This window comes from Venustampulla echinocandica, assembly GCF_003357145.1.
Source record: "Venustampulla echinocandica strain BP 5553 chromosome Unknown scaffold_12, whole genome shotgun sequence".
Taxonomy (NCBI): Eukaryota; Fungi; Ascomycota; class Leotiomycetes; order Helotiales; family Pleuroascaceae; genus Venustampulla; species Venustampulla echinocandica.
In genome coordinates this window covers 334463-359685 of record NW_022474217.1, presented here as the reverse complement: position 1 = coordinate 359685, position 25223 = coordinate 334463, and the positions used below count along the sequence as shown (strand labels likewise).

At 47.3% G+C, this 25223-nt stretch overlaps 9 protein-coding genes across 9 annotated transcripts; 4 read left to right on the top strand and 5 right to left on the bottom strand.

Annotated features, from left to right (window-relative positions):
• Positions 1–2617: 2617 nt before the first annotated feature.
• On the bottom strand, positions 2618–3574 carry BP5553_09892 (uncharacterized protein; the record flags this gene model as incomplete). The annotated part of the gene is made up of 3 exons (XM_032018515.1): positions 2618–2779; positions 2842–2978; positions 3451–3574. 3 exons carry the CDS (start codon positions 3572–3574, stop codon positions 2618–2620), a joined length of 423 nt encoding a protein of 140 aa, XP_031865352.1.
• Positions 3575–6005: 2431 nt separating this feature from the next.
• Positions 6006–6812, bottom strand: BP5553_09891 (uncharacterized protein; the record flags this gene model as incomplete). Its single annotated transcript, XM_032018514.1, has 1 exon — positions 6006–6812. The coding sequence occupies one exon, from the start codon at positions 6810–6812 to the stop codon at positions 6006–6008; it is 807 nt and encodes a 268-aa protein (XP_031865351.1).
• A 1025-nt stretch (positions 6813–7837) lies between these two features.
• BP5553_09890 (uncharacterized protein) lies at positions 7838–8767 on the top strand (the record flags this gene model as incomplete). The annotated part of the gene is made up of 2 exons (XM_032018513.1): positions 7838–8054; positions 8121–8767. 2 exons carry the CDS (start codon positions 7838–7840, stop codon positions 8765–8767), a joined length of 864 nt encoding a protein of 287 aa, XP_031865350.1.
• Positions 8768–10234: 1467 nt separating this feature from the next.
• BP5553_09889 (uncharacterized protein) lies at positions 10235–11084 on the top strand (the record flags this gene model as incomplete). Its single annotated transcript, XM_032018512.1, has 2 exons — positions 10235–10328; positions 10387–11084. The coding sequence occupies 2 exons, from the start codon at positions 10235–10237 to the stop codon at positions 11082–11084; spliced, it is 792 nt and encodes a 263-aa protein (XP_031865349.1).
• Positions 11085–12007: 923 nt separating this feature from the next.
• Positions 12008–16390, bottom strand: BP5553_09888 (Bile salt export pump; the record flags this gene model as incomplete). The annotated part of the gene is made up of 3 exons (XM_032018511.1): positions 12008–15106; positions 15152–15812; positions 15861–16390. 3 exons carry the CDS (start codon positions 16388–16390, stop codon positions 12008–12010), a joined length of 4290 nt encoding a protein of 1429 aa, XP_031865348.1.
• A 482-nt stretch (positions 16391–16872) lies between these two features.
• Positions 16873–17555, bottom strand: BP5553_09887 (Uncharacterized protein; the record flags this gene model as incomplete). The annotated part of the gene is made up of 4 exons (XM_032018510.1): positions 16873–17009; positions 17065–17349; positions 17408–17432; positions 17499–17555. 4 exons carry the CDS (start codon positions 17553–17555, stop codon positions 16873–16875), a joined length of 504 nt encoding a protein of 167 aa, XP_031865347.1.
• A 1356-nt stretch (positions 17556–18911) lies between these two features.
• On the top strand, positions 18912–20786 carry BP5553_09886 (uncharacterized protein; the record flags this gene model as incomplete). Its single annotated transcript, XM_032018509.1, has 2 exons — positions 18912–19842; positions 19924–20786. 2 exons carry the CDS (start codon positions 18912–18914, stop codon positions 20784–20786), a joined length of 1794 nt encoding a protein of 597 aa, XP_031865346.1.
• Positions 20787–21327: 541 nt separating this feature from the next.
• BP5553_09885 (p-loop containing nucleoside triphosphate hydrolase) lies at positions 21328–23580 on the bottom strand (the record flags this gene model as incomplete). Its single annotated transcript, XM_032018508.1, has 3 exons — positions 21328–22347; positions 22668–23421; positions 23483–23580. 3 exons carry the CDS (start codon positions 23578–23580, stop codon positions 21328–21330), a joined length of 1872 nt encoding a protein of 623 aa, XP_031865345.1.
• A 276-nt stretch (positions 23581–23856) lies between these two features.
• On the top strand, positions 23857–24753 carry BP5553_09884 (Uncharacterized protein; the record flags this gene model as incomplete). The annotated part of the gene is made up of 1 exon (XM_032018507.1): positions 23857–24753. One exon carries the CDS (start codon positions 23857–23859, stop codon positions 24751–24753), a length of 897 nt encoding a protein of 298 aa, XP_031865344.1.
• Between the last annotated feature and the right edge of the window lie 470 nt (positions 24754–25223).

Sequence of the window (25223 nt, the reverse complement as noted above, 5' to 3'; positions counted from 1 at the left end):
GATGATCTTCCTATGCTTGCTAGGGTTCTAGGGTAGAGGCCGCTGAGCCGATTTCAGGGAAGTAGCCTTGGGTAAATCCAAGATCTAAAGGGCCATTTAGGAACTCGTAGGTTGGGTGCTTGTCAAAATAAACCGTGCTAGGTTCGTTGCCGCGTGCAACATCGAAGATCGTGTTGCTATCACAGGGAAATGTTAGTTAACAGAACTCCCCAGCTGTAAGCTTCATTGGGCCGGTAGAGAGATTGAAGCCGCTTACTCTAGTGATGGAGCTAAAGTTGAGATCGGAAGATATGTAGAAGTCAAGCGCGGCAGGTGGATTCAATAGGCGCCGTTCGTGCCAGCAGACTAGCCGTCTCTGCATAAATGGGACCTTTACAGTCAGGAGAAGCTGGGTAAAGGTATTTTGCCCTCGTATCGTCCCATTAAATTCTTGACAATCTTGGTGAGCCACTGGTGAAATGACAGATGTTGCTGGGAATGAGTCTGATGGAGTTGAATCTCTAGCATTATCGAAGACAGCATAATTCAGCATGGTGTTTGCATAGGTAGGTTGAGTTGGGATACCATTCTATCATTTTTATGTACTTGACAAGGTCGGAGTAGAGCATTACATCTAGAGACATGCATACAACCTGTTTGAGCTGACCATGTGGGTATATATGGCTGTGGAAGGTCCAGAAACCTCTATTTGGTGCTGGCGTTTCGACGCCAATAGGCCCTTGGGGCTTGATATCCGGGAACGCAAGGGCTACGCTTGTGGATGTGAGAGAAAGAAGTTTGGAGTCAATCTTAAAATTGAGCTTAAGTTAGTAGAGGGGTCGAATGCCGGTTCCTTGGCTGGCCTCTAAAATGAAGACTGGGAGACTTCGATTGGGTTTTATATCCTGGCATCATTCATTCCTGAAATGTCACCAGAAAATTGAAGATTTTTCACATCCATAAGATCATCATGTTGGTTGTGTGGATGTTATGACCAGCAAAAGGAGCAGCGGAGAGGACTTGGTTGAAAGAATATAAACCTGGTGCTTGATTTTACCCCATTGAGAACTCATCAGCCAGGCTCAGAGCGGCATTCATAAACAGTCGCTTAAGAAATCAACAGGCCATTCGATATTACTGGAGCATTCTCAGTGAGTATCTGACTGCCAAGAAACACAACAGCTTGTCTAGAGCTGTAAGTCTCGGCCCGAATAAAATATATGAGAAAAGGCGTGGGATTCAAGTCATTTGCGTTGAGGTTTCTGCGACTTACAAAGCCAAGGTATACAGGCCGGACTTGGAATTATAAAAGGCAAGCAGTGGATCTCTTAAGATACTACTAGGAAGCATTCAGGTGTTTCCCGTCGCTGAGCTTCATGAGGGATAATATTAAATCCGCCTAGGTTCTTTTCACTGCCAAGACGAGTAGTAACAATTTAAGCTTAACAGCTAACGCTTGGGGAGGTGAACTATCATTAAATTTAATGAAACTTCAGTTTTTTGGAACGATTATAATGGAGAAAGGTATAAAAAAAAGGAGAGATGAAATAAATAGTGGCATTTCTGCGAGGATCCGGGTAAATATCACCGCCACCCCACCTAGAAGTGTAACGATCAACTCCACGCAATGCGAACGGACACCCATCGTAGCACGTTGGCCGTTTACTGGTTAGAGATTGAAAATATCGCCATCAAATATAAGGAAAGTGCCTCACTTAGGTCAATGTAATAGAGCGGATGGGTTTCAAGCTACTATTCTTGCAACCTGCGAGAAAGTTTTGGCCCCGCCGTTCTCTGGAACGCGTCGCATCGAGAGGTCCTCGAAGCCCGATATTCTGTCTAGCAGCAGTGATACAAGGCTGCTAATGGATAAATAGGCGTCCGCTCAATGGATGATAGTATTAACGGACCTGTTGCAGTTGCGAAGTCGAGATGTTGCGATTCGAGGAGAGAGGACGGACCCATAGCGTGAGACGAGATTCTGAAGGGTGCTAACACCGCCATTTTCTGCCACCTGTCCCCTTTAAAGTTCTGTGGAAATACATCACCTGTGCATAAACATTTCCTCCTCTACTCCTCCACGTTCTTTCCCATTTACATATCCACTTCCACCATACTGCATCCCAGACTGAAATACTGAAATAAGCCCAAGGATTCCGCTAGCAAACTTGCCCGATGGTTCGTTTGTGTACAATTAAAGAGCTAATCCCCGCCGCCGCCGCCAAACCGTGAATTCTATGCCCACTGGTACTCCCTCGACCGCGTGGTATTGGCTTTGCCACTAGAAACAGGAGTTTCTAAGGACGAACGAAATCCAAGGCTCTAAAATCAGCAACATACTCGGTACTGCTCCTTGCTTCCCTTTAGTTCCTAGTCTGTTATCGACCAGAAGCTCCAAAGCTCGCACAATGATGATTTTTCTCCAACCTCTCCGAGTGCTGAGAACATCCTTCTACTGTTGACAAGCCCTGACCCTTTAAGCGTGAAAAAATCACATTGCCAACTAGGGCATACATATGCGTATTTGTCAATGGTTTTTAATACGTATATACATATAATTTTAAGGAGCGGTTTGGTCAGTCCACCATTGTTTCGACACGCTCCAATTATGCGCACTCTCTCAGGTTATATTCTTTTCTTATTGCCCCAGGTATTGCATGGCTACAGGGTAGGCTGGCTCTGGGTTGAACGATGCGTCGAACAATAATGGGTTGTTACTTGCCCTCCAGGAGTCTGGATCGCGGACACCCCACACGGTGACACCAACACACTTGGCCTGCTCAACGCAAGCTTTGACAGTCTACGGAGGAAGGAGTTAGCAAGTGCGCGAAAATAAGACTGTTGTCTATATGATGTACTTACATTGACGTAATCGGTGGAACAACCGTTGACGATGTCAAGTTCTGTGATGGCAACTTCAGAAACCCCACTGCTCGTAAGCGTGCGCAAGGCGCCGGCAACACCAGAACCTTGATTAGCTTGGAGATGGGATTGCGATCCTATGGGTGAATTAGACCCTATATCTTGATCATCATTGAAGAAATGTCCTTACCAATTCCATCGATGGAAATCCCTGGCCAATCCACTTCTTAACAAGGTTTTCCATGCCAGTAGTCTTGGCATAGCTTGTCTGGTCGAGATTGTAGTCGTTGATGTGGACCTTCGCATCGGGATCGACGGATCTGGCGGTCGAGAAAGCAACTTTGATGAAGTTCTCCCCCATAGTTTTCATGAATAGCTAGCTGCCATCCAGTGGTCCCTGCTCACTGAGGACTCGTTTACCACATCCCAGGCATAGATTTTCCCCTTGTACTGTGTCATTTCTGTGGTAATGTTGTTTTTCAGTTCCACTGCAACGCAGATACGTACGTTCAGTTCAGTCCCACTTCATACTATTCTCCGGAGCAAAGTTGTCTTAGATAATTTTGGCATTGCTCCCGGCGGTAAGGCGGTTTTTGTCAGTAGCTATACCGAAGTCTTTCTTCCCCTTTGCCTTGATAGCCGCATTAAGAGCTGAAGCTGCATGCTCTGCAATAGGAGCAGCGAGCACAGTTAAGGGCGCCGCAACTAGGGCGAGTAAGACTGATGAATGCATCGTACGTCCAAGAACAGGATGAAATTTCCAAGTCAATGTACTGATGAACATAAGCTGGACATCCATAAAGAGAGAGGAACCTCACTAAACTTTATTCAAAAGTCTGGATAATATAACTTCGTTTAAGAGATTTTTACCTGACGGCTGCTGCTGTTGTTGCTGCAGACGGGGCTTGCGACCGCCCACTGTGTCTAATTCTAAGGACGCCTATCCTCAATATACACATTTTGAGACTCTCCTCATTCCACCAGTTGATCCCCTGATACCATTCAACCCCCCTGGAATATCCTGCCAGGGTTCCCCAGATCTTTCCCCTGCACCCACTTTGCCGCCGAGCCACCCCACAGATGCCCCCCATGATGGATCATTGGAAAGGCCCCAACGACGTTCTATGGCTGCAAATAGGACTCAGGATATTTGCGACAAATAGGTGGCTGCGGATGATTCGCAAGTTACGCGTCTTATCCGCCAACACTGATCAATTCCCTCATCCTCGGAAAAATAGCTATAGCCTTGGACTGTGGGGTAGAAACATCCACGATCATCCCTTCACTCAAAATCGAGGCTGACTCGGTCTCGGCGCAATTTATAAAGCTTGATCGATATGAACAGCCTGATCGTTGGATATTGGGGCCACGAGTTTCGACTTGACGAACATGTGCTTGAGCCCAGACGTGACAAGACAAGCTTTGCATCCCCTTGCTGGTCCAACTATGGCCGGCTACCGCTCCGGTGCTAAGATGAGGGAAGCTGCACGTAGGTGCATACATGTCCGCGATTAATATTTTTCTTTTACGGCGCGATGTGATCTACTCCTACCTACCTAGGTAGATGATGCTCCTTTCTATTCTCTCACCGAATGACACAGTGCACTTATTCCTTCCTTCCCTATAGACAGTCGAGAGATTAACTTAACAGTGGATCTTGAATTCCCTCAGATATAGTATATTATCCGCCCCACTCAGAACGACTCAAGCGCAGCTTCGGTACTTCAGCCCTAACAGCACTCAAGCGTATCAAACACGCATATTGACCCTATTATAACCTTTCGCTTTCTCACTACTAACTAGAATAATGGAACAAACAAATCCGACCTCGAAATCTGATTTTCTACCTCCCTCCTCCATCGGCCGCGCGGTCAATTGGTGGCAAATAGTGCAACCGAGTATTTTGAAACACACCACAATAATACGGTAGCTGCGGGCATCAGTCAGGCTGTATCTGGGGATGTTCCACCACGATTTGATTTGGTTATGGATGCGAGAGGGTGAAAGTTAGCGTGATGGTTGGTTAATTTTCTGTGCTCGCCTCATAGCAATGGAATAACTGGTAGTTGTGAGCTGCGACGCTGATACGAGCGCCTCTCTTGTCTGGAGCCATATTCATTGCACGACTTGCAATTGCAACGTTCTACTGCCTCGGTATTGGGGCGCATACCATACATTACCGAAATGTGCATTCCCGTATATAAAGTATGGAGATCTTAAGTACATGTAACGTTGGTTGACGTTCAGTGCAGATTATTGTTTGAGAAGGGCTGCAGTAAATATTGAGGTATTCGAGTCATGAGTATTTTGTAGGTAGATCAAGAATTTCTGTTTTAGACGTAGTATTAGGTTATTAGGTTTACCTACATCAAACGTTATTTGCAAGTCAGGATTTTAACAGCTTTTGGCTTGGGATATAGGTATGAGATCTAATAGCATTAACATTATAGTATTATAAAAGTATTTCAATATCAAGAGGTAAGAATAAAGCCCGGTAGTACTTAGGCCGTGTTCGAAATTAAGACATCATACTTTGACTCCGGCCTTCAACCTAATTAGTCCTACATTCGCAAGCAAATGCACTCTTCCAGGTGCCCGCCATTACAACGCCACCCAAGATAAACCACCACTCTTTTCTTCATTATGTTGCAGTCCTGCAAGTATCCATGGGATTGATAAAGTGTGGTTGCCTCGCAGAATCACGTCCATTCGTGTCTGTCTTCCAAGATAAATGTTCGTCTTTAGTCGCTTCTCCAATGATGGGGGGGAGGCTTCTGCTACGAACATCAAACTGCTCAAGGTCCCCTACCAAAAGCGGAGTCTTCTCATATCATAAGAGCCTATCAAGATATCCATGAAATCATGACGTCGTGATGGATCGTGCCGTGCTGTTCATTTTGTAAATGGATTGCCTGCCAATAGTACATCCGTAATGGAAATATCCGTCAGAATAAAGCAAAGCGATGAATAAGAGATTCAAACGTCGACCAAAAAGAACAATTTTTCCGAATACGATAGAGACAATTGAGGCCCGGGGCCCAGCTCCTCGTTCGTTCAGCGAAGGGGTTTTGCCCACGAATCGATTCGCTTGTGGATTCTACCACTTATACCATTGCTCGTTGCCCCTAGACGAGGGGTTATCTCAATTGCTGTATCATTCCCACCTAATCCACATAGGTCATATCAGAGTCCACTGAGCGACGGCTTGGCCAATATTCTTCGTCTTTTATATCATGAACGATCCTACTGCAAAATGTCTTCTGCTGGGAGCGGTCGTAAACTGCATAGAGCGCGCCCAACCATTGCTCCAAGATCTTCTCAGCATTTAGTACATGATAGTCCACGGCGTCCCCTCTCACGCGAGATTCATCGAGTTGTTGTCGAATTTGTTGCTGTATCGCTTCGTATGCTTCAATCATGAGAAGAATTTGAAGTTCAGAGCCGCGATCTTTCATCCCCCCTGGGGATTGTTTGGAAAGTGTCGTGGTTAATTCATTGCTTAGAAGATTCATGCAGATCTGAAGCCCGATTCCGTCGTCGATATCAAAGGTATGGTTCACAGATGAGTCTTCCGTAGGAGTGATTGGGTGCATTGGCAGTGCGTTATCCGAAGGAGGGTTGCGGATTTGAGAAAATTCCTGCCTTGGTGGACTTGAAGAAGTTGGTGATTCGGGGCCCAAAAGCGTCTCGCAGTCTGAGCTGTTGGTGGGCTCTAGCTCTTCTTTAACGGTGAGCTCTGAATGTTCCTTAACAAGATCTCGCAAACATTGTTGACACTTGATTCTCCGAAGACATCGTTGGGTAGGTGAGGTCGGCTCATCTATTACCGATGGAGTGTAGGACCGCAGTGGTAAGATATCTTGGTATTGTTGAGCCAGAGACTGCGCAAATTCGGGCGAAAATGTTTTCAATTCCAATTGCCCGACGAAGAACACAGGAGTTTTGGCTCTTCTAGCTGTAGTCGCGCCCATCCCGACTTCTTGGTAGTCACTTGGTGACTACTACGTTGTAGTTCGATTGAACGCGGTAGATATCTCCGGAATGTCGACTGAGATGGAGATGGGAGGCTCTTTGACTGGGTTTGAGTCCGGGGGAGCCTTGGGTGGTTACTCTCCCTGCCTTATACCTCGTCGATTTCGTGATTGTGTAGCCCTGGGAATCTATTGTTTGATATACACGTGGCGCATCACTGGTAAGTCAATGGTAAACGTTCCCTATTCACAACTCCCGCGGTAGCTTGATGATGAGGATGCGAATGTGGTTGCATATAGCAGCGCAAACGCAAGCGGTTTAAGAAGTCGGATACGTAGAAGTAATGAGATGTGGTGTAAGAAATGGGCGTCGATTCAGCTCGTGTCATCGCCCCACCTGGTGACCCGCTGCATCTCAGGTTCCCAAGTCCCTTCACTTCAATACGAAGCAGAGGCAGGCTGAAGGCCCCAAGTGGGACATTGTATGGGATTTCCAGGTTTGTGTTGCCGCACCTTTCTTCAATAACTGGGCGGTACGCAGCTATGATGATGCTAGTTAGAATTCAGCGCCCCAGTAGCAGGTTGTTGAGTATGACGTCGTTGAGGCAGTCACGGAATTGGATGGAGCCATCTGATTTATCACGTGATACCGCACAAGTTGTGCCTAGATTACCCGACAGAAGGATAGAAAAGCAAAGGAAGTTGGACTATGTTTTCCGATACACAGAGTATGTAATAGTAATTCTCAGATCTGAGTTCTTTGTTGCCTACTTACCTAAGTGATACATAATCTAGGGATGCTTGACATCTGACCATCGCCTGACATTTGCGCTAAACCTAAGATAGGTAGGTACCTAGGTACCTACCTTGGTGTACCCGACCGTACTCGTACTCGTACCGGGTGGTTTGCGACTCCATCTCCAGCCCGACTTCAGTCTCCCTAAAAGCCACTGGATTCGAGTCTTCCACTCTTTTGACGCTCTTTTCGTCTGCGACGTATATATCGCCCGGCGGAGAGCTGGGAGATGCACTTATCTCCAGCTCATGTGTCGTTCGTCGCAACCTTTATCCCAGGTGCATTTGCTACCCCTGGAGCCCTCCATGCCCCTTCTGCCATAACCGCTGGCACCGATGTCCAAGTAGTCCTTGAGCCAAACGTCGCATATGCGAAAGCTTCAAAAGCCGTCGATTACAGGTTATATCTGAGCGCAGGTGCCGCGCACTACGTCCTCTCCCCACTCTGTAAGTACCGCTGGGCCAACAACGCTCACTATCTTTCTTATAACCCAATTTCTAATAAATGATAAGGTTTCCTGAGTCCCCACCTCCCCATAAACGAGACCACAACCACGATCAACATTCCAAAGGACGTCGGCCCCGATGGCTCCACATATAGAATCCAAGCGTGGTATGCCCAGACTTTCGAATGGTCCGACTACATCACGTTGACCGGCTCGACGCTTGCCAACTGGTCGGCTGTCGAACCCATCGGAATGAAACTTTGGGATGCCGTTCCGTGCTCGGCAATGAACTGCTTCCGGCAGTGTAATGAGAAGAATCACGCCGCACACAAAGAAGGGACCTGGTGGACCAATACTATCCTTTGCAGCTGCCTACGGAAGTGTCCTGGCGTGGACACCACCAACCCATACTATGGGGGTGGCGATGGCTGTGGATGGGAATGGAGAATCGAGGACGAGGAGGCTACCCAAACATTAATCTCCACCAGCGCAAAGCCTACCGGGACGGCCACCTTCATATCTTCCAGTATTTCGCCGCATTCTTCATCGTCACATACGACAGCTCCTGCCCCGGAAGTGCTAGAAACAGCAACCCCCGGTAGTGCCACAGTTGGTACTGTCGCTACCCCATTGCCCTCAAAAGCCCAGGCAGCGAAGAAACAGCTACATACCTCTCTGGTTTTGATATTTGGAATTGCATTATTGATGTTCTAAGATTTTCTCCGCGAGGAGTACACATGTGCATAATAGATACCCACCTAGACTAATAATATAATGAAAACCTGCTTGCTTTTCCTGTGTTTTGGTTGAGCAAGGTTCGAAATACTGTTGCAGGGAAGAGCCGGCAGACATGGCTGCGCGCTCCAAGTGGACGATAGACATTTTAACTGGGCTCGGGGCCCGAGGTGAGGACTCTACCTCCGTAGGTGATGGATCAGTATACAATTTTCTTCCAGAGTGGATAGTTCTCGAGGAAGCAAGTTTCAATACCTAGAAGTTGGAATGATCGCAAGACAATCAACAAGATGTCCGTAGCTTGAATGTAGATTGGAAAATCTAGCATGGTCGGCCTAAACGTGCTATGCTGGACTTTTACCACAAGAAGCGGTGGCATTCATTTGCCCTTGAATGGCATTTGACAAACTTAGGAAGTCTAAGTCTTCGCCATCGAATGTCTTCTTTCCTAAAACGCACAAGTTGTCGTTTTGTGGCTATAATAGTTATAGCCATGGGCTTTGTTACCAGGAGCTTCACAGCAACACGGCCCCTATTTGTCGTCCAACTGAACCGCACGATTCCTAGCTACTTCCAGTTTGACCTCGGTCTTTGACAAAAGGCTGTTGCGTCCACTATAACTACCTGTCGACGTGGTTTGATCGATCCATGCTCGTTTCTTGTCCGTTCCTATCAGACCAAGCCTCGATTGAATTGAGAGGAAGCGCCTTAGCATGCTAGTCACTAGTAGGTATCAAAGCTCGTATCAGCGCCCGACAAATCACACTTGCTTTAGTCAACCGCAACGTAACGAACAAATTCCAAAAGTCAAAAGTAATTCGGAGATAAATGCGTGCGTGTAAGGATAAGAAAAGGGGGGGCTGATCACGTGCAACCTGTACTTGTGCCAACCGGGACCCTTCCCGCTAAGATCCACGCACATTAAACTGTACAGAACCCTCTCATGCCTGTTAACCAACCCTTATATGATAACTTGGAAGTTATTCTAATATAAAAACCCATCATGCTTATCTGCAGATATGTTCTTTCCATGCTGACAGTCGTACGCACTCGACGTACGTCTACTTCGCATATCTGCGGCACAAACTGTATTTGGACTCGCACTCGTACGCACCTGGTACCAAGCCCAAGCCCAAGCCACGACGCGGGGACGGGTCAATTGTTGCTGGTGGCGCTCCTCCTGACAACGCCACAAGCCTCAACACCACACAACTCCTCCCGACCACCATCATAGCGTCCTGCCTAAAGGTTATATATATGGCATGGGCAACCGTCATTGATGATGGCCCAAGACTTGAAGCCGCGACTGTTTTTACCACTATATTATTTCAACGTTTCACGACTTAAGCCCTCCCCTCCCCTTATCCCTTAAATCAGCACGCGAGTATCCAAAGGCAACGGAAGACTACTTTTCTGAATCTCTACAATTAAAATAGGAGTCGCAAAATGCTCCCTATAATAGGCTTCTTTGGCGCCACTGGCGGCTGTGCAGCAGCTTGTCTCGCCTATTGTCTACGCGAAGGTTATACCTGCACAGCGCGTTAGTGATCGCTCCGTTCTCTTTTCGTGGGGACTACTAATCTAATCCTTCCCCATAGTTGTCCGCAACGCCGACAAACTCACAAAATTACTCTCGGCGCACGATATCAGCGCCTCCACAATCGCCGCGCAGCTCACGGTCATCGTAGGGAATGTGAAGAACGCAGAAGACGTTCGCAAAACGCTCTTCTCCAATTCTGGCTCATGCGTCGATATAGTCATATCGGGCCTTGGCGCCGCGCCCACCTGGAAAGCCGGCGCCTTGGTCCCGTCCATTGATGATCCTACCGTTTGCACAGAAGCCACAACACTTATCCTTTCTACATTAAGAGCCGGACTCGGGGATACACCTAAACAGAAACCTTTTATCGCCGTCATTAGTACGACAGGTATGAGCGAGCATGGCCGCGATATACCGCTACTATACGTCCCGCTGTACCATTGGTTGTTGAAGGTTCCGCATAAGGACAAGAAGGCTATGGAGGAGTTGATTATTGGCGCTAAGGATGAGGGTCTAATTAGGGACTATTGCTCTGTAAGGGCAACTCTATTGACAGATGGGGAGGAACTAGGAATGGGGAAGATTAGGGCGGCCGTTGAAGGGGAGGATAACTTGGGAGAAGGTGCTATTGGGTACACGATTTCGAGGAGGGATGTTGGGCTGTGGATTTTTGAGGAAATTGTCAAGAAGTACCAAGTGGGTGAAACAACGGAAGAAGGGAGACCGGTCCGCGGCATTGCCAGGATTACCTACTAAGTCCTGAGATTCGAGGATAGGAGGATGGTATTTGTTGATGCATACGGGTTCGGTCATTTTGTTAATTTTTTGGGATTGTTAAGACTTATGATTCCCCAGTAGCACTCTACTCCTTATTGATATATTAGATATAGGCATTAACTAGACCGTTATATTGCTATGATCCCCTTCCTGCAATACAGGGGGCCGTTAATCAAGTACTCGGGTTGTCAGAAAGCTATAAATCGAGCATCAATGAAAGTATTGCTCATGATGTTCATTCTCATATCGCCATATATAGACCCTATAGTACCGTGATAGAGATATACAATAGTCCTCGCTGCTAGTAAGAAGAGTCACTTGAGTAGCTTAGTCTTCGAAGATAACATGAAACGTTGCTAGGTTCCTAATATAATTGAGCCATGCGTTATAGGTACCAAAAGCTCTAACTTGTAGAAATTATACAAGGCTAGTCAAATGACAGTCCCTTGTCGCGGTTGCCCTATATAGATCCAAATAAGCGATTTTAGTATTAAGGAAGACAAAAGGCGGCCACTTGGCTAAGTGGTTCAGGTCAAATTGTCTTCTGGAGAGGATCGATTGGGGCAAAGCGACAAACCGGCAAGAGATGTAGGCATTCGACACCGGGCCGAACTCTTTTTGCCGCTTAAGTACATAATAATACTTTTGTTGTATAGTATTATTTTTACCTCTATCTCTTTTCCTTGCAATATAAATTGAGAGTTTTCTTTACTTCGCCTATTGTAGGTCGCGAGTTGGCGAGAGAACCTCCTCCGCCCTCATCTAAGAAGACTATATTGCCAATAGAACCAAGCAATGGTGGCATGGACACACTTAAGAATTAGATGTATTTTTTAAAAACTTTGCAATCATATCAACCATGTACCAGATCAACCTCTAGTGAACTCAAATACTGGTTTTCCTCACCCAGTATTCCTTTTTTCCCCTACAGCGGGTGACACAGGACCCTTCATCTCCTTATTCGTCCCAAACCCCTCTCCAAAGCTACCAAACCTCATTTTCTTAACATCTCTATCCCTACCTAAACCTTCAACGCCAACCAACCTAGAAAATGCTCCGGCCCTACTCGCCAACTCCTTAATCGGCCCCTTTTCCACCAATCTGCCGTTTTCAATCACGACCACCTCCTCGGCAACACGCATCATCTCCATGCTATGGCTAATAACTAACACCGCCATACCTCCACCTTTTCTCTTCCTACCTCTATCGACCATTCTCCTAATCGTCTCCCTAATAGCTTCCGCATTCACAGCATCAAGAGCACTTGTTGCTTCGTCAAGAATGAGTAGTTTGGGTCTTCGGACGAGAGCGCGAGCGATGCATATACGTTGTGCTTGGCCTCCACTGATGCCCATTCCACCTTCACCGATGAGGGTTCGATACCCTTGTTCCAACCCCATTATGAAGTCGTGGATTCCTGCTTCCGCTGCGGCTTCCATGGCAGCTTCGAGGTTTGAGAAGGGAAATCCTTCCGGTAGACCGTAAGTTATGTTGGATAGGATGGTGGTGGGGAATAGCAGAGCAGTTTGTGGGACGATTGATATATAGCCGCGGAGACTGGCTATATTGCAGTCGGATATGGGTTTCCCTGCGATGGTCAAAGGAGGATATTCGTTAGGTTGAGCTGGGTCTGGCGGGTAGAGAGCTAGAAGGAGGGAGGCGATTGTGCTCTTTCCGCTGCCTGATGGACCGACTATTGCCGTGCAGCTACCGGCCGCAATTGTGAATGAGACCTTGGACAACGCTTCCACGGAAGAGCGATTGGGATAGGTGAAAGAGAGGTTGTTGAATTGAACTGGAAATGGAGTGAGGATCCGTTTTGTCCCACAGGATTCGTGGGACCTGCCATAGGGAAGATTCGCAAGATACAGCATATGCGTTGCAGTTGTGCGCGAGGAGTTGATCTGTGGGACAATGGAAATCATTGCGTTGGCGTTGGCGATGCTGAATAGGAGGAGGTTGACGACCTGGATAACTCGTGCGACGGTTTGCTCGCCATTGGTGATGGTGACGGCACCATAATAGAAGACCAGGGCAGTAACGAAGATGCTCACCCCATCCGTGAGGCCATATAGAAGACCAGAATAAATTGCTCTTGATAACCCAGTTTTGCATATATGGGCAGCGCCTTGGTGATGTTTGCGCCTAAAGTGGTGTTCCAACGTCAGCGCTCGTACAACTCGAATGTTGGAGAATGTTTCAGTGAAGGTACTACTCGTCATCTCAGTGGCCTGGTTGCACTTTTCTTCCCAAATGCTACTAATCCAATGGAAAACTCGAGTCACAACGACCATAACTGGGGCGCACGCCAACGCAACCAGCGTGAGCTTCCATGATAGAAGTAAAGACCACACCACTGATATCCCAAGCATCCAGAAAACTGTAAAGACAGCTCCTGCAAAACGGCCAATGAGATTGCGCATCTCCTCAGCATTTCGATCCAAGCACTCATTGAGCCAACTAGCAGAATTACCGGGCTTATCAAACCAAGATTTTGGTTGAGCTAGGATCCGCTTTAATGCTTCAACACGAAGTACATTAACCCATATCTGGCCACAGTGTTCAAGAGCATAATGTGTAGTAAATGCCGCGAGCCCGTCCACAATTGCAACGCCTAAAAGGATCAATGCCCATTTCTTGGCCTCCGCGGACTGGTTTACAGTGAGGTAGAATGTACTGAGCAGTTTGGCGAAGGAGAATGCAAACCCCGGAGTACAAACTGCAACAACGAAGGCAGCGAAAAAGCCAACAATCAGGATGAGCCTGTGTTTCCATACCAGCGTTGGCCAAATAGTGCCAAAGATTCTGAATAAGGAAGCGGGACCTCCCTGTTTTTCTCCTTCTCGGCCTTCTACCCGTGAAGATATTGTAGTAGGTAGATCTTTGATAGTGCGGCCGCCGTGATGCTGTATGGGAGTATCGAAAGCTGGAAGGTCGTATTTCGGCGCTTCTATCTTTGGTAGGCCAGCAGCGGTAAATGAGTACTGCCGTTGTTGGAAAGCTGGTGTATCTATCACCACCGGACGGGACCAAAACTCATCTTCCCGCAACAAAATTGCCTGAGTAGTTCCAGCACCGAAAGAAAACTGGCCGGTTCCTCGAAGATTCGGGCTCGCTAGGAAAGCGGTGGGAGTTCGTTCTGTCATTCCAAAGAGCTGAGAGATGTGATGCCGGTAATTATGCTGTTCCTCGTCAGGATCACCGTGAACCACTATTATGGGTGCTGGTGGTTCGGAATGGCGTCTCATTTTGGGCGAAGGAGGTATCTTATCATCCACAGCAGCTGTCAAGGTCTGTTCTGTCAAGATGAAGGATGAGAAGGGGCCACGAAGATCCCTCGCCAGCTTTCTTCGATAGCCTTCTTGTACAACTATGCCTCCTTCCATAACATAAACGTAGTCATCATCTAAGATCTGCGTCGTATCGTGGGTGATGATAATCGTAGTCTTGCCTTCCCGCCATTTCCTCAGCTCCTTCATCACCTTGTCTCGACTCGCATAATCTAGAGCACTCGTAGCCTCGTCAAGGATAAGTATCGGTGAGTCTCGAAGGCGAGATCTTGCAATGGCGACCTTTTGTTGTTGTCCACCGCTTAATGACTTGCCATTCGAGCCAACAATAGTGTCAAGACCTTGGGGAAGCTTGATAATGGTCTGTTCAAGATCGGCGGTCTCAGATGCCTTCATTATATCTTCTCTCGTAGAACCATCTCGCTTCCCGAGAGCGATATTCTGAAAAATCGTCTCATTGAATAGCAAGGTTTCTTGTTGAACCAAAGTAATGTTGCGGCGAAGCCATTCTATATCGAGAGTTTCAATAAGGTGCCCATCCACCATAATCTCGCCTTGACTTGGTTCATAATATCTCATGAGAATATTTCCTAGCGTGCTTTTGCCACAACCGCTTTTTCCTACCATGAAGGTCGTCTCCCCCGCTGGGAAAAAGAAGTATGCTCCGCTCAATGCCTGTTGTTGGGGATTGGACGGATATGCAAAAGTAACCTATGATAATTAGTAATACTCGTGCATATGAACGGCAGTTCTTACATCAGTTATTTCAATATCACCGGCGCATGCCTCTGGCTTGATACAGCCAGCAATTTTGAAGTCTCTTCGCGAATTCTGCATCTGATCCATGATTGACTTCAAAGTCTGTCCCGCTGACATACCTTTTGTCAATACTAACCATTGAGGCAGAACGGTTTCAACAGCTTGTATCACGAACAAGCATGCATAGAAAGTCGTGAGGATATGGCCTGGATCCGTACCCTTACGGACCAAGACAAGGCCGTACCAGAATCCCTGTACGAAAATAGCCATGGTCAAGAATTTCGTGATGCCGAATTGCAAAGCATTCGCTCGGGCTTGGATCAGATATTTGGCAGCAACATCCTGGAGGGTCGAGTGGTATTGCCATACCTCCTGCTCTTGTCCGTTAAATGCTTTTACGACATTGACAGCTGTAATTGCGGTGTTGGTATATTTTGACGCTCTTGTAAGCTCTCTCTTCTGCGCTTCAATAGCCGGTCCTAGATTCGCAGAGGCCCAATATAAAACAACGGTTGCAACAGGGACTGTGGCAAAGATGACAAGAGTAAGTTTCCATGAATAGGAAAAGGCGATACCCATTGCTACGCAACAACCCGAGACTTCTGTGAAGAGGAACCCAAGGGGTTGGGAGACGGCCAATTGTAACTCTCGAATTTGCCTGTTTACAAGTCAGCAAAGCGTTTCGCTCAAGCATAAAGAGGCTCACGTTTGGATTCGGATTAGCAGCGATCCAATACCCTCTTTGCGCAGATCGTACCATCCAATATCTTTATCCAGCATGCCCTCGAACATCTGATTTCGTACGCTCTGCGCCTGAAGCTCTCCAAATACCATCCAGGAAGACAGAGATGCACCCTGCAGAACCCATGCCGCCACTCCTAGGGCGGTCAATGCAATGCACCACAATGAGATGCTCTTGAGCGTCTCTTGGCTACTCGAATTCCCTCCGCCGTAACTCGTCAAGGCGAAGAAGATGCGTCCGTAGAAGATAGCGGCGAGTGGTTGAGGGACCCCGGCTGCAACTGATGAGGCGATTGCGAACACAGCAGAAAGGGTGTGATGTCGTTGCGTAAATCCAAACAATGAACGCCAGGAGACTTGATCCCCGGTGTCGCATTTTGTTGATTCGAGAGATTTTAGCTCGTAAGTATTCTGGGAGGGGTTGTTGGAGGTTATGGGAATAGATAGAAATGAATTTTCTAAGCCTGGAGGGCTTTCATTAGATAGCGGCGTCATTATCTCAAATGGAAACAGCACTAGAGAATCTTGTCTCACAACTAGAGAGCAACCTAGAAACGCGTAGAGGAAGACATCTCGCATGTATGATGGAGCAAACTCAGAATATCCACGGAAAGAGGATAATACTAAGAGAACAATGGCTTAAATTTCCGCTAATTGGGGTGTTTGATTGTGTTGTCCCGTGGCGGTATCTTCGTATTGTTCTCCTAGGCGAAGAATGAGCCGATTGCTGGACAATGGAAATCAACGGCGCCACGTCAAACGAGATCGAAATTAAAAGACTCAAAAGGAGAAAAATAACCTCATAGACAAGAAAGATCCACTCGGATAGAGAAAAAGCGGACGAAATTTGCAACGGTTGATTGAATATGCGAGGTCGCATGGGCGTAACGATATCGAATGGGCAATGCAAACTACGGTTTCTCACACGATAGTCAACATGAGACAAGAGCGTTATTTCTTCAAATGATTCGAAAGCATCATGACGTCGACGCAGACTCCTCCTTCGCCTTTGCCAGTGCTTCCGCCTTCCCCTTCTCGCTATTATCATATACCCAGTCATTTAGCCCGGCTTTATTCCTTGCGATTTCGATGGCATAGAATTGCATTCGAGGCACTTGTTCGCAGGTCAGCGTTATCACCACCACGGCAGCATATCTACATGCACCTACCAAATATTGTCTCATCCTCTCCATATTCCCATTTGGGATTTGCCCTCATCACTGTACCAAAGTTATAATCGTCAATCTTCTTCTCGTACGCCATCATGAAGTTTCGCCATCGCTCTTTGCCGATCTTGCTCTTCATCTCATCCTCGTCGATTGTCTTGGAGGGGTCGAACTCGGGGAAATCCTTCCTAAGATGTAGGTATATCTCGTCGTCCAACTTTGTAAGTCTCAGAGTCGAGCCGCGAACTTTTTCTAGGATTGCCCAGTACGTGGACATGTGCTGGACGACTTGTGGTGGGGTCAGTGGCGGGGTAAAATGGGATTTGCACGGAAAGAGGTTTCGAACCTTTGACGGCGAACTGCTTCTCGATCTGAAACATACATTAGCATACATTATATCAAGAAGTATACATTGCGGGCAGGATGAGAATGCCTACATCTTCGAGGTTATCCGCTTCCTCTGCGTTGAAAGCAGGTGCAGGTGCCGCGGACATGGTGAAGATTGTGGTAGTTGATAAAAAGGATTTCTGGTAGATTCAGGGGTAGCGATTTGTTAGACTCCAATAATAGGAAGATATTCGACAGCATTCAGCGTAGATAACCTGGATGTTGCCTGGGTTTTTATAAGTTGGAGGGGCGAAGGTTTGCCAAGGAGGTATGACTTGGCCAGCATCTCGGATCATCTATCTCCCGCTCCGACGCACATCAAAAAGTCAAAACGTCACGACGTCACTGCGAGAATCTTCCAGGTTCTTCCAGACATCGACATCGCCTCAATTGCCACTTCTTACCTTAACCCTTTCAATAATTGGAACGTGTAACAGATGCCAGCTCCTGGGCTCCTGGATACCCTTTGGACCGGCATCTAATGCAATAATGAGTGCTTGTCCTATGCAGGATACAGATCAGCGGCCTCAAACACTGCGCTGCTGATCGATCCGTACACTAATATCCGTCCGCTCTACTGCATATGGACTGTATAAACCGTCTATTCAAGATATGTCAATCTTTATTTCCAAGTACTACGAAGGTGTGAAAGCAGCCGCCTTCTATAAAATCCTCCATTAAATCAAAATAATCAAGCATCGAATATTTCATTGGCTTTTCAATGGCATTTAATGCAACGAGTCAACTCCTAATACGCTCCATATTATCCCTTCATTTGCTATAGATATATTCCTAGCTGCTGCCCAACCGTTAAATTGTGAACGTCGATTGTCCTTGTGGATGTGGGTGAGATCATTCTTGGTCTACCCGTGTCCCTCTACTGTTGCACGGCTTAGCTTCATGCTCTATAAAGATCTTCAATGGCTTCAGTTCACGTTCATGCAGATCATTTTATTTCTCTTTTAGTCATTAGGGCCACCTAGTCAGCTGTAACGCACTCATCCTCTCATATCCTCTACTTGGCTATCAAGATAACTGTGCAGCCATGGCCATCTCATACTCGGCGTGGATGCCATGCGGCTCAAGTATAGTTAACCAAGTGGAATTCGTGGTTATATGTCCGCAGCCTGCTGTGCAACTATTAACTGAAAGAGATATGTTGCGGGCTGAGCCCGTCTTAGCTTTGTCACTATTACGAAAATCCAAGTGGTGTTGAAGCTAAAGGGGTTTGTTCCCTAAGGTATTTTGCACGCCTTCAATCGTGATTGCCTTGGGCAATTAATAGGCGGTCAGTGATGAATGGAAGTCTCCAAGTAACGCCCAAGCGAGCACAACAAACTTTGGTCGCGACCTAGATCGAGCACACTATCTCCTCTGCGCCCACCAATTGACAAAACCAAAACCAAACCTCAGAACCCCAATTCTATTGTGGTAGTCCTGTCAGAGCAAGAGTCGCTTTCATCATGTCACTTGACGCCGCTGAAGATGACCTGGTGCCTCCAAGTCACTCGCCGATCAAGTCGCCGCGACCCTCCTTTCGATTTAGCACCCCGAGCATCTCCTCGTCGTTCGTCCCACCGTCGCACGCCAGCATTGATTCACGTCGATGTGAAAATGGTTACGCTGACCAAGACGATGCTTCATGTCAGACCCCCGGTTCTCTCACACGTAGGCGTGATGAAGCCAAGATTCGCAGGGCTCTCAGGCGTATGAACAGGCGATGGATTATCCCACCACCACCACTTCCTCCTCTTGATAGAGACGTTGACCTCTTGGCCATTTCAAATCTTCCAGCACGTCCAACGTTGTATCCCGAAAGAGCCGCACATACATTAATCAACAACCAGCCGCTCTCCAGCTTGCCAGCGGCTATTCGGCGGACAATCTACCGCTACTGTTTCCCAAATGAAGCCCGACGGGTCACACTCTCTCCGCGATTTGCAACTAAGATTATCTTTCAGGAAAACGATCTAGTTTCCCCTTGGGCTGTCCTCGAACATGTCCAAGGGGGTCTTGAGGCTTGCCGTGCCCTTCGTAATGACCTTATGGTCTATTTCTGGACTGAATTCCACTTTCTCATCACTTTGAACACACTTTGCGGCCCGATATTTTCTCCGCTATCACACGTCTGGGTTAAAAGCCGCCTCGATATTATTCAGCATCTCACAGTGGAAATCGATTGCACTATATTTGGTGGATGCTACATGGAGTCGGCTCCGGAGTCTAACTACAACATGAAGAAGATCGAGTTATTGCTGGTCGACATTATCAAAGGCATTGCTCAGCGTAAGGACAATTCGACAATCAGCGAATTCAATGTTCTGTGCAGACGCTATGATAACTCCTACCCATATATTCAGCAATCGTTTGTTTATGAGTTTGGCCCAGATGCTGGTATGTACTTCATGTGGTGAATATATTGATGGTTGCTGACCTTTTATTTCTTGCATTCAGACCCTGTTTGTTCCGATACAGTCGTGCATATTGGTTACCTTCTCTGTAGTCTCCGAGGCATTCTCCAGAAGTGTCGACTGGCTGGATTCGCGCCGACATACACCAGGGTGCTGCTCTCGGCTCTATTCTCAGACGGCGAAGATGAGCCTGAGTATATCGTTCCCGAAAAGCCTGCCTGGCCTCCATTACCTGTTCAGTCATCCTCCTCAAGCTTCTCGTCTAATTCTGGATCGACATGGACACGGTCGACTCAGTCGACTCAATCCGCCTCCTCGAAACTAAAATTGGAGGAAAGACCACCCCGTAACCATGCCAGATCGTCTTCAGACTCTTCCAGCTCGTCGAGCTATGGCGCAACGGTAGCTGTTAGATTTGATGAAGAAGACGGCCTCGATTTGGATGACCTCCCGCCTTGTGAAGTTGGAGCTCTAATCCCCACATGGGCCTGGCAATACCACAACTCAATTGCTCCATTCCCTAATGAAGAGTCTCTTGCCCCTCTTAGTGAGCATTCTCGTGTCTTTCGAGATTACTCCTACCACGACTTGAGAACTCCAGGCTTAGGTCCGGGCATTCATCGCTTTAAAAAATCACCTATTCCGATGGTTGTAGATCCGGACGAAATGAATAAAATCAATGGACAAGATCCAGCGTTCCTGCGCGCGTTGAATTCTCTAGTGGGCTCTCCAGCCATGGCGCCCGAACCTGAACCACCTGGAACAAGCTCGACCTACCCAATTCAAGGACAAAGTACGGAGAGCCAGAACCCTGATTCCACTAGTGCGAGCACCAGCAATCGTGGGATCGTGAAACGGAAGTCTATGATGTTCCTAGAGAGACTCAGAGGAAAGTCTACTTCTGGGAATGTCTCTCCTAGATCCTAGAGCTGAAGTTTGGGACTTGGCTAAATCCGTTACGAGAGATAAAAGAGGTCTTAATTTTAACTTTGAAGGTTTACGAGCAATAGCTAGATCCTCATATAGCGATTCATGGAATGTTCGATTGTGGGCCACGGTGTATTGAATATTATGTAGACTGTAACCGCAGACTTTACATCAACTCAGATATCATGAATGAAATATGGATTCTGCGAAATTTGGGAGAATGCTTCAGGAGTTCTTGGAACAACTATTAGTTCTTTGAAGCTGCTTCCATGATAAATTAGAAGTAAATAAAAGGGCGAAGTCCCTAGGCGCCTACTTGATTCGATCGTTGAGCGTCCAGAACAACTCGTTATGTACGACATCTTAACACAATGATGAAGCCTAACTTGCCAAGCTCCTTGGCCGAACAGAAAATTCTTTACACAGCCGTGGACCACTCAGTAAGGGCGAAGATCGAATACAATGACATCACTGGGCTGAATGACCAAGGCACAGTTTTGAGGAGAGCAACTGAATTGAGATACTCTTTGAATTAATTTATTTACTGCTTTTGACGTTTCTTCCTTGAAGGCGGACGTTTTTCGGTTTTGTCCTCCACATCCTCACGTAGCTCACCCAGCAATTGCTCCTCAGCAGCATGGGCAGAATCTTCCTCGTCGTCTTCCTCATCGTCTTCAGCCTCGGAACCAGCTTCACTATTCTCATCTTCAGAGTCTAGTCCAAAAGCAGCATCTACATCACCGGCAACATCATCTAATGCCACACCACCATCATCGCTACCAAAGCCCTCGAACTCGTCATTTTCATCGCCAGTTGAGGTTGGTTCGGCGATTGATGTACCAGCAGTGGATGTATCCGCGACTGATTCATCATCACGTTTCCTCTTCTTACCCATTTCTCCCAACCTTCCCTGTCGACCTTCGACGCCGGTCTCCCCGGCCTCCCCGGCCGCCCCTTCCAGCAATGGTGGAGGAGTGAACCACGGAATTTTCCCGCGGAGAAAGTCGTTCAATACCATCTTCGCTACGCCATCAACATCTGGTTCACCACCGTGGAGTAACCTTCCTGCTTTTCTTGCCAGGAGCTCCAGGAATTCAATGTGGTTTTTATACCCCTTGATTTGGTATGTTCTTTCGATGTGCTGTGGCTTTGTTTTATCCAGTACAGCTGGGATGTACTGTTCTGGATTTTCAACGTTCTCTACCCTTACTACTCCTCGCAATAAAATATCTTGAGGGGTATCTGTAGTACTAGGAGGAACAACACCCGGACAATCAATCAGATATATCCGCTTCATGAGCGTAATGTATTGCCAGATTTTGGTTTCGCCTGGAATTGGTGCGACTGTGCAGACCTTCTTTTTGCGAAGTGTATTTATGATGGAGGATTTTCCGGTGTTTGGATATCCGATGAAGCCAACAGAGATCTGTTTGCGGTCTGAATGAAGGGAGGAGAATTGACGAAGGAGTTGGATTAGGGATCCTTTGCCAAAGGAGTTGGTGATTGATGCATGAAATGCTAGTGTTGGGTAGTCTTTCGACAGATACCTGACCCAGGAAGCCTGCACTTATTAGTACATGAGCACAAGAAGTGAATTGTTCAATTGGTATGTATGAATCATTACTAAGAAAACTACCACAAGCCACCTGAAGGCGGAAGTAGCATTCAACTCAAACGAAACATGACCAGACTCTATGCGATAGACTTGCCAAGACGGCTAGCTGTCTACTCACGATCCGAAGATCGAGAGCGGCGAGAATGGAGTCAATCTACCAAAGTTGTAACAGACAGCCTTCCATTGTGACGAGCACGTTAATGCAGAAGGAGCCTTGACTTAACGATGGAACGGGGGAAACCAGAAAAAGAGAAGAGGGGACTTACGGCAACACGAGTAGGCACCAAATCACACTTGTTCAACACGAATATCAAGTGCTTATGCGGGGCCTCCTCCTTGATATATTTCTCGACACTCCGACATCGTGTGCCCAATGGGTCTCTGGCGTCCAGCACATGGATAACGACGTCTGAAGAATCAATGACCTTGTAAAGCTCGTTCCAGATCCGCTTGCTTTGCCCTTTGTTGAAAATAGCTTCTCGAGCGCTTGTGACATAGCCATCGTCCGGAACTACTGCTTCGCCGATTGCTTCAGCATCCGCGCCTGAATTTCCGCTTAAGAGTCTAGATTGCTCCAGACGATCCAAGTATGTGTCGTGAGACTTCACACTGTCCTCAGCAAGATCTTCTACCGAGCTAACACCAAGCCGTACTCTCTTCCTCTGAGCCTTGGGACCAAATACTTCTCCAAATGGAGACGTCTCCACAGTCATTTTGGCTTGATGCTGTTTAAGCCCATTCTTTCCCTGGCCGTCGCGGATTAAGCTTAAGGGTAGTTTGTTACTCTTTAACAGCACCGAATATGGATCAGACGCTCGTTCAGCCATGGCTTCTCGAAATGAATTGAGGGCATCTTGGCCAATGACTCTAGTATTGGTGAACCACTTGCGATTCGGTTCAACTCGTGCTTGAGGAACCTGCCGACTTTGAAAAGATGCAGCTTTTGTGATATCACCAGCAGCGTTTCTTTGGGCTTTGCCCTCCTTGAACATGTTCAGGGTCTTAGCCTGCTTTGCAGTGCTGCAATAATATCCCCAGTCAGCCTCCACCCCATCTATTAGCAGTAGCAGGGTCGACATACCGATAGAAATTCTCGCCCTTGACCTTGACATTTGCCATGCCATCGCCAACCTTCCCCTGGCGGATCTTTCGCTGGGCCTCTTTCTTACCGGAACCCATATTGAACTAGGGGTGCGCACAGCGCTGTTGTGTTGGGGTTGGGTGGTGGACTATTTGTTATTTCAGAAGAGTCGGCAAATAATTTTTCTGAATGGAAGAGGATGGGGAGAAAATATGGATGTGGCTTGACTGTGGCTGGACCGCGCTAAAGAAAGCGCGCTAAAGTTTTCATGTGGCTCCCCTATCAACAATATCGACAACCTCAAACCAAAAACACTCAGTACGCAAGGTGCATCCTCACCCTCACATCCCGAGCCGGCGCAAGCTACATCTGAAATGGCTTCGTCATTACCCAAGAGCTCAATTGGAGCTCTGGCTCGGCTCAGATGTCCCAATGGCCACGTCCAACTACGATCCTTCTCGACAACCGCCTCGGTCTGCCTGATCGGACCAGAGAGCCCCAAATTTATCGAGATCCCCGCCTCAGTTCAACCACAAGTTCGGTCCAAACCGGTCATAAAAGGCGTTCTGCCTAGGCCCCGAGATTTGTTTCCAAAACGTGCCGGCAACAAGACCTCTGCCGAATATTTTGGTGCGACGATTCCTACACCGACAGCACAGTCCGAACCAGCGAATGATTATGTGGCATGGAAACGCGAAATGGCTGAAATGAGGCGGAAAAATCTGCGCGAGGGCCTTGTGGCATTGCGTGCGAGAAAGACACGTCAGGATCAAAGGGTTGCCCATCGGAGTTTGACGAAGAGCAGGGAAAGGGAAGCGCGGCTTCATGCGCCTCAGCGGGAAGACGAAAGATTGACAAGCCCGACAATCACAGAAGCAATGCGCACCCTTCAAGTTGGTCCTGTTCCGGATCCATACCGGAAGGTCCGGGTTGCCAAGAAGGCAGCGAGAGTGGCAGCGAACGAAGCTGCGAGGGAAGACGCCCGGAAAAACGCACTTCATACTCTGTACATGAATGCTCGGTCATTCATCACGACGGAAGAGCAGCTCGATGCAAAGATTGAGGAGATATTTGTCAAGTTCCCATTCCAGGGATCAAGTTCCAACAACATTTGGGACGCTAAGGGACCTCCTCCAACTGTTCGGAATATGCTGTCGACGATCAACCACTCACAGAAGAGGGTCATTGATTACCACAGTGGCCCTGCTGTCATTACTGGGGAAAGGATCAAGAAGATTGCTGAGGAGTTGACAGGTGGCAAGATGGATTAGATATTGTACTAGAAATTGCGCTGTATACTAGTTGGGATTATGCTGGAAAGCTTCACTGGTGTACAAATGATCATATACGATGAGGCATTCCTATATCTATGAGTTACTTCTAATTTATCGTTGACACTGTTGGTTTTGTTACCGATAGAGGCATGGCCCTAACCTTGGGTGAAGAGATCTTCAATATGTCCTGCTATGAGGAGCTCATATTAGTAAACACCCGGCAAGTGCCGAATATTATGGGCGTAGCACCGATATTAAGTGCAAAGTCCAGACGCTCATACTCTTATTTGTCAATCTCGAAGCTCAAAATTGTCTCTTTGAAGGTCAACGACCAGTTACCGTTGGCTTTTCCCACTATCGCTTCCGCATATGAACGCCTTTTATTTGATAATGCCCCAACAATGGAATGGTATAGTCGCCTTCCATTGGTCTGTTCAACGTTATACTATAGTTCGATGCCAAAATTG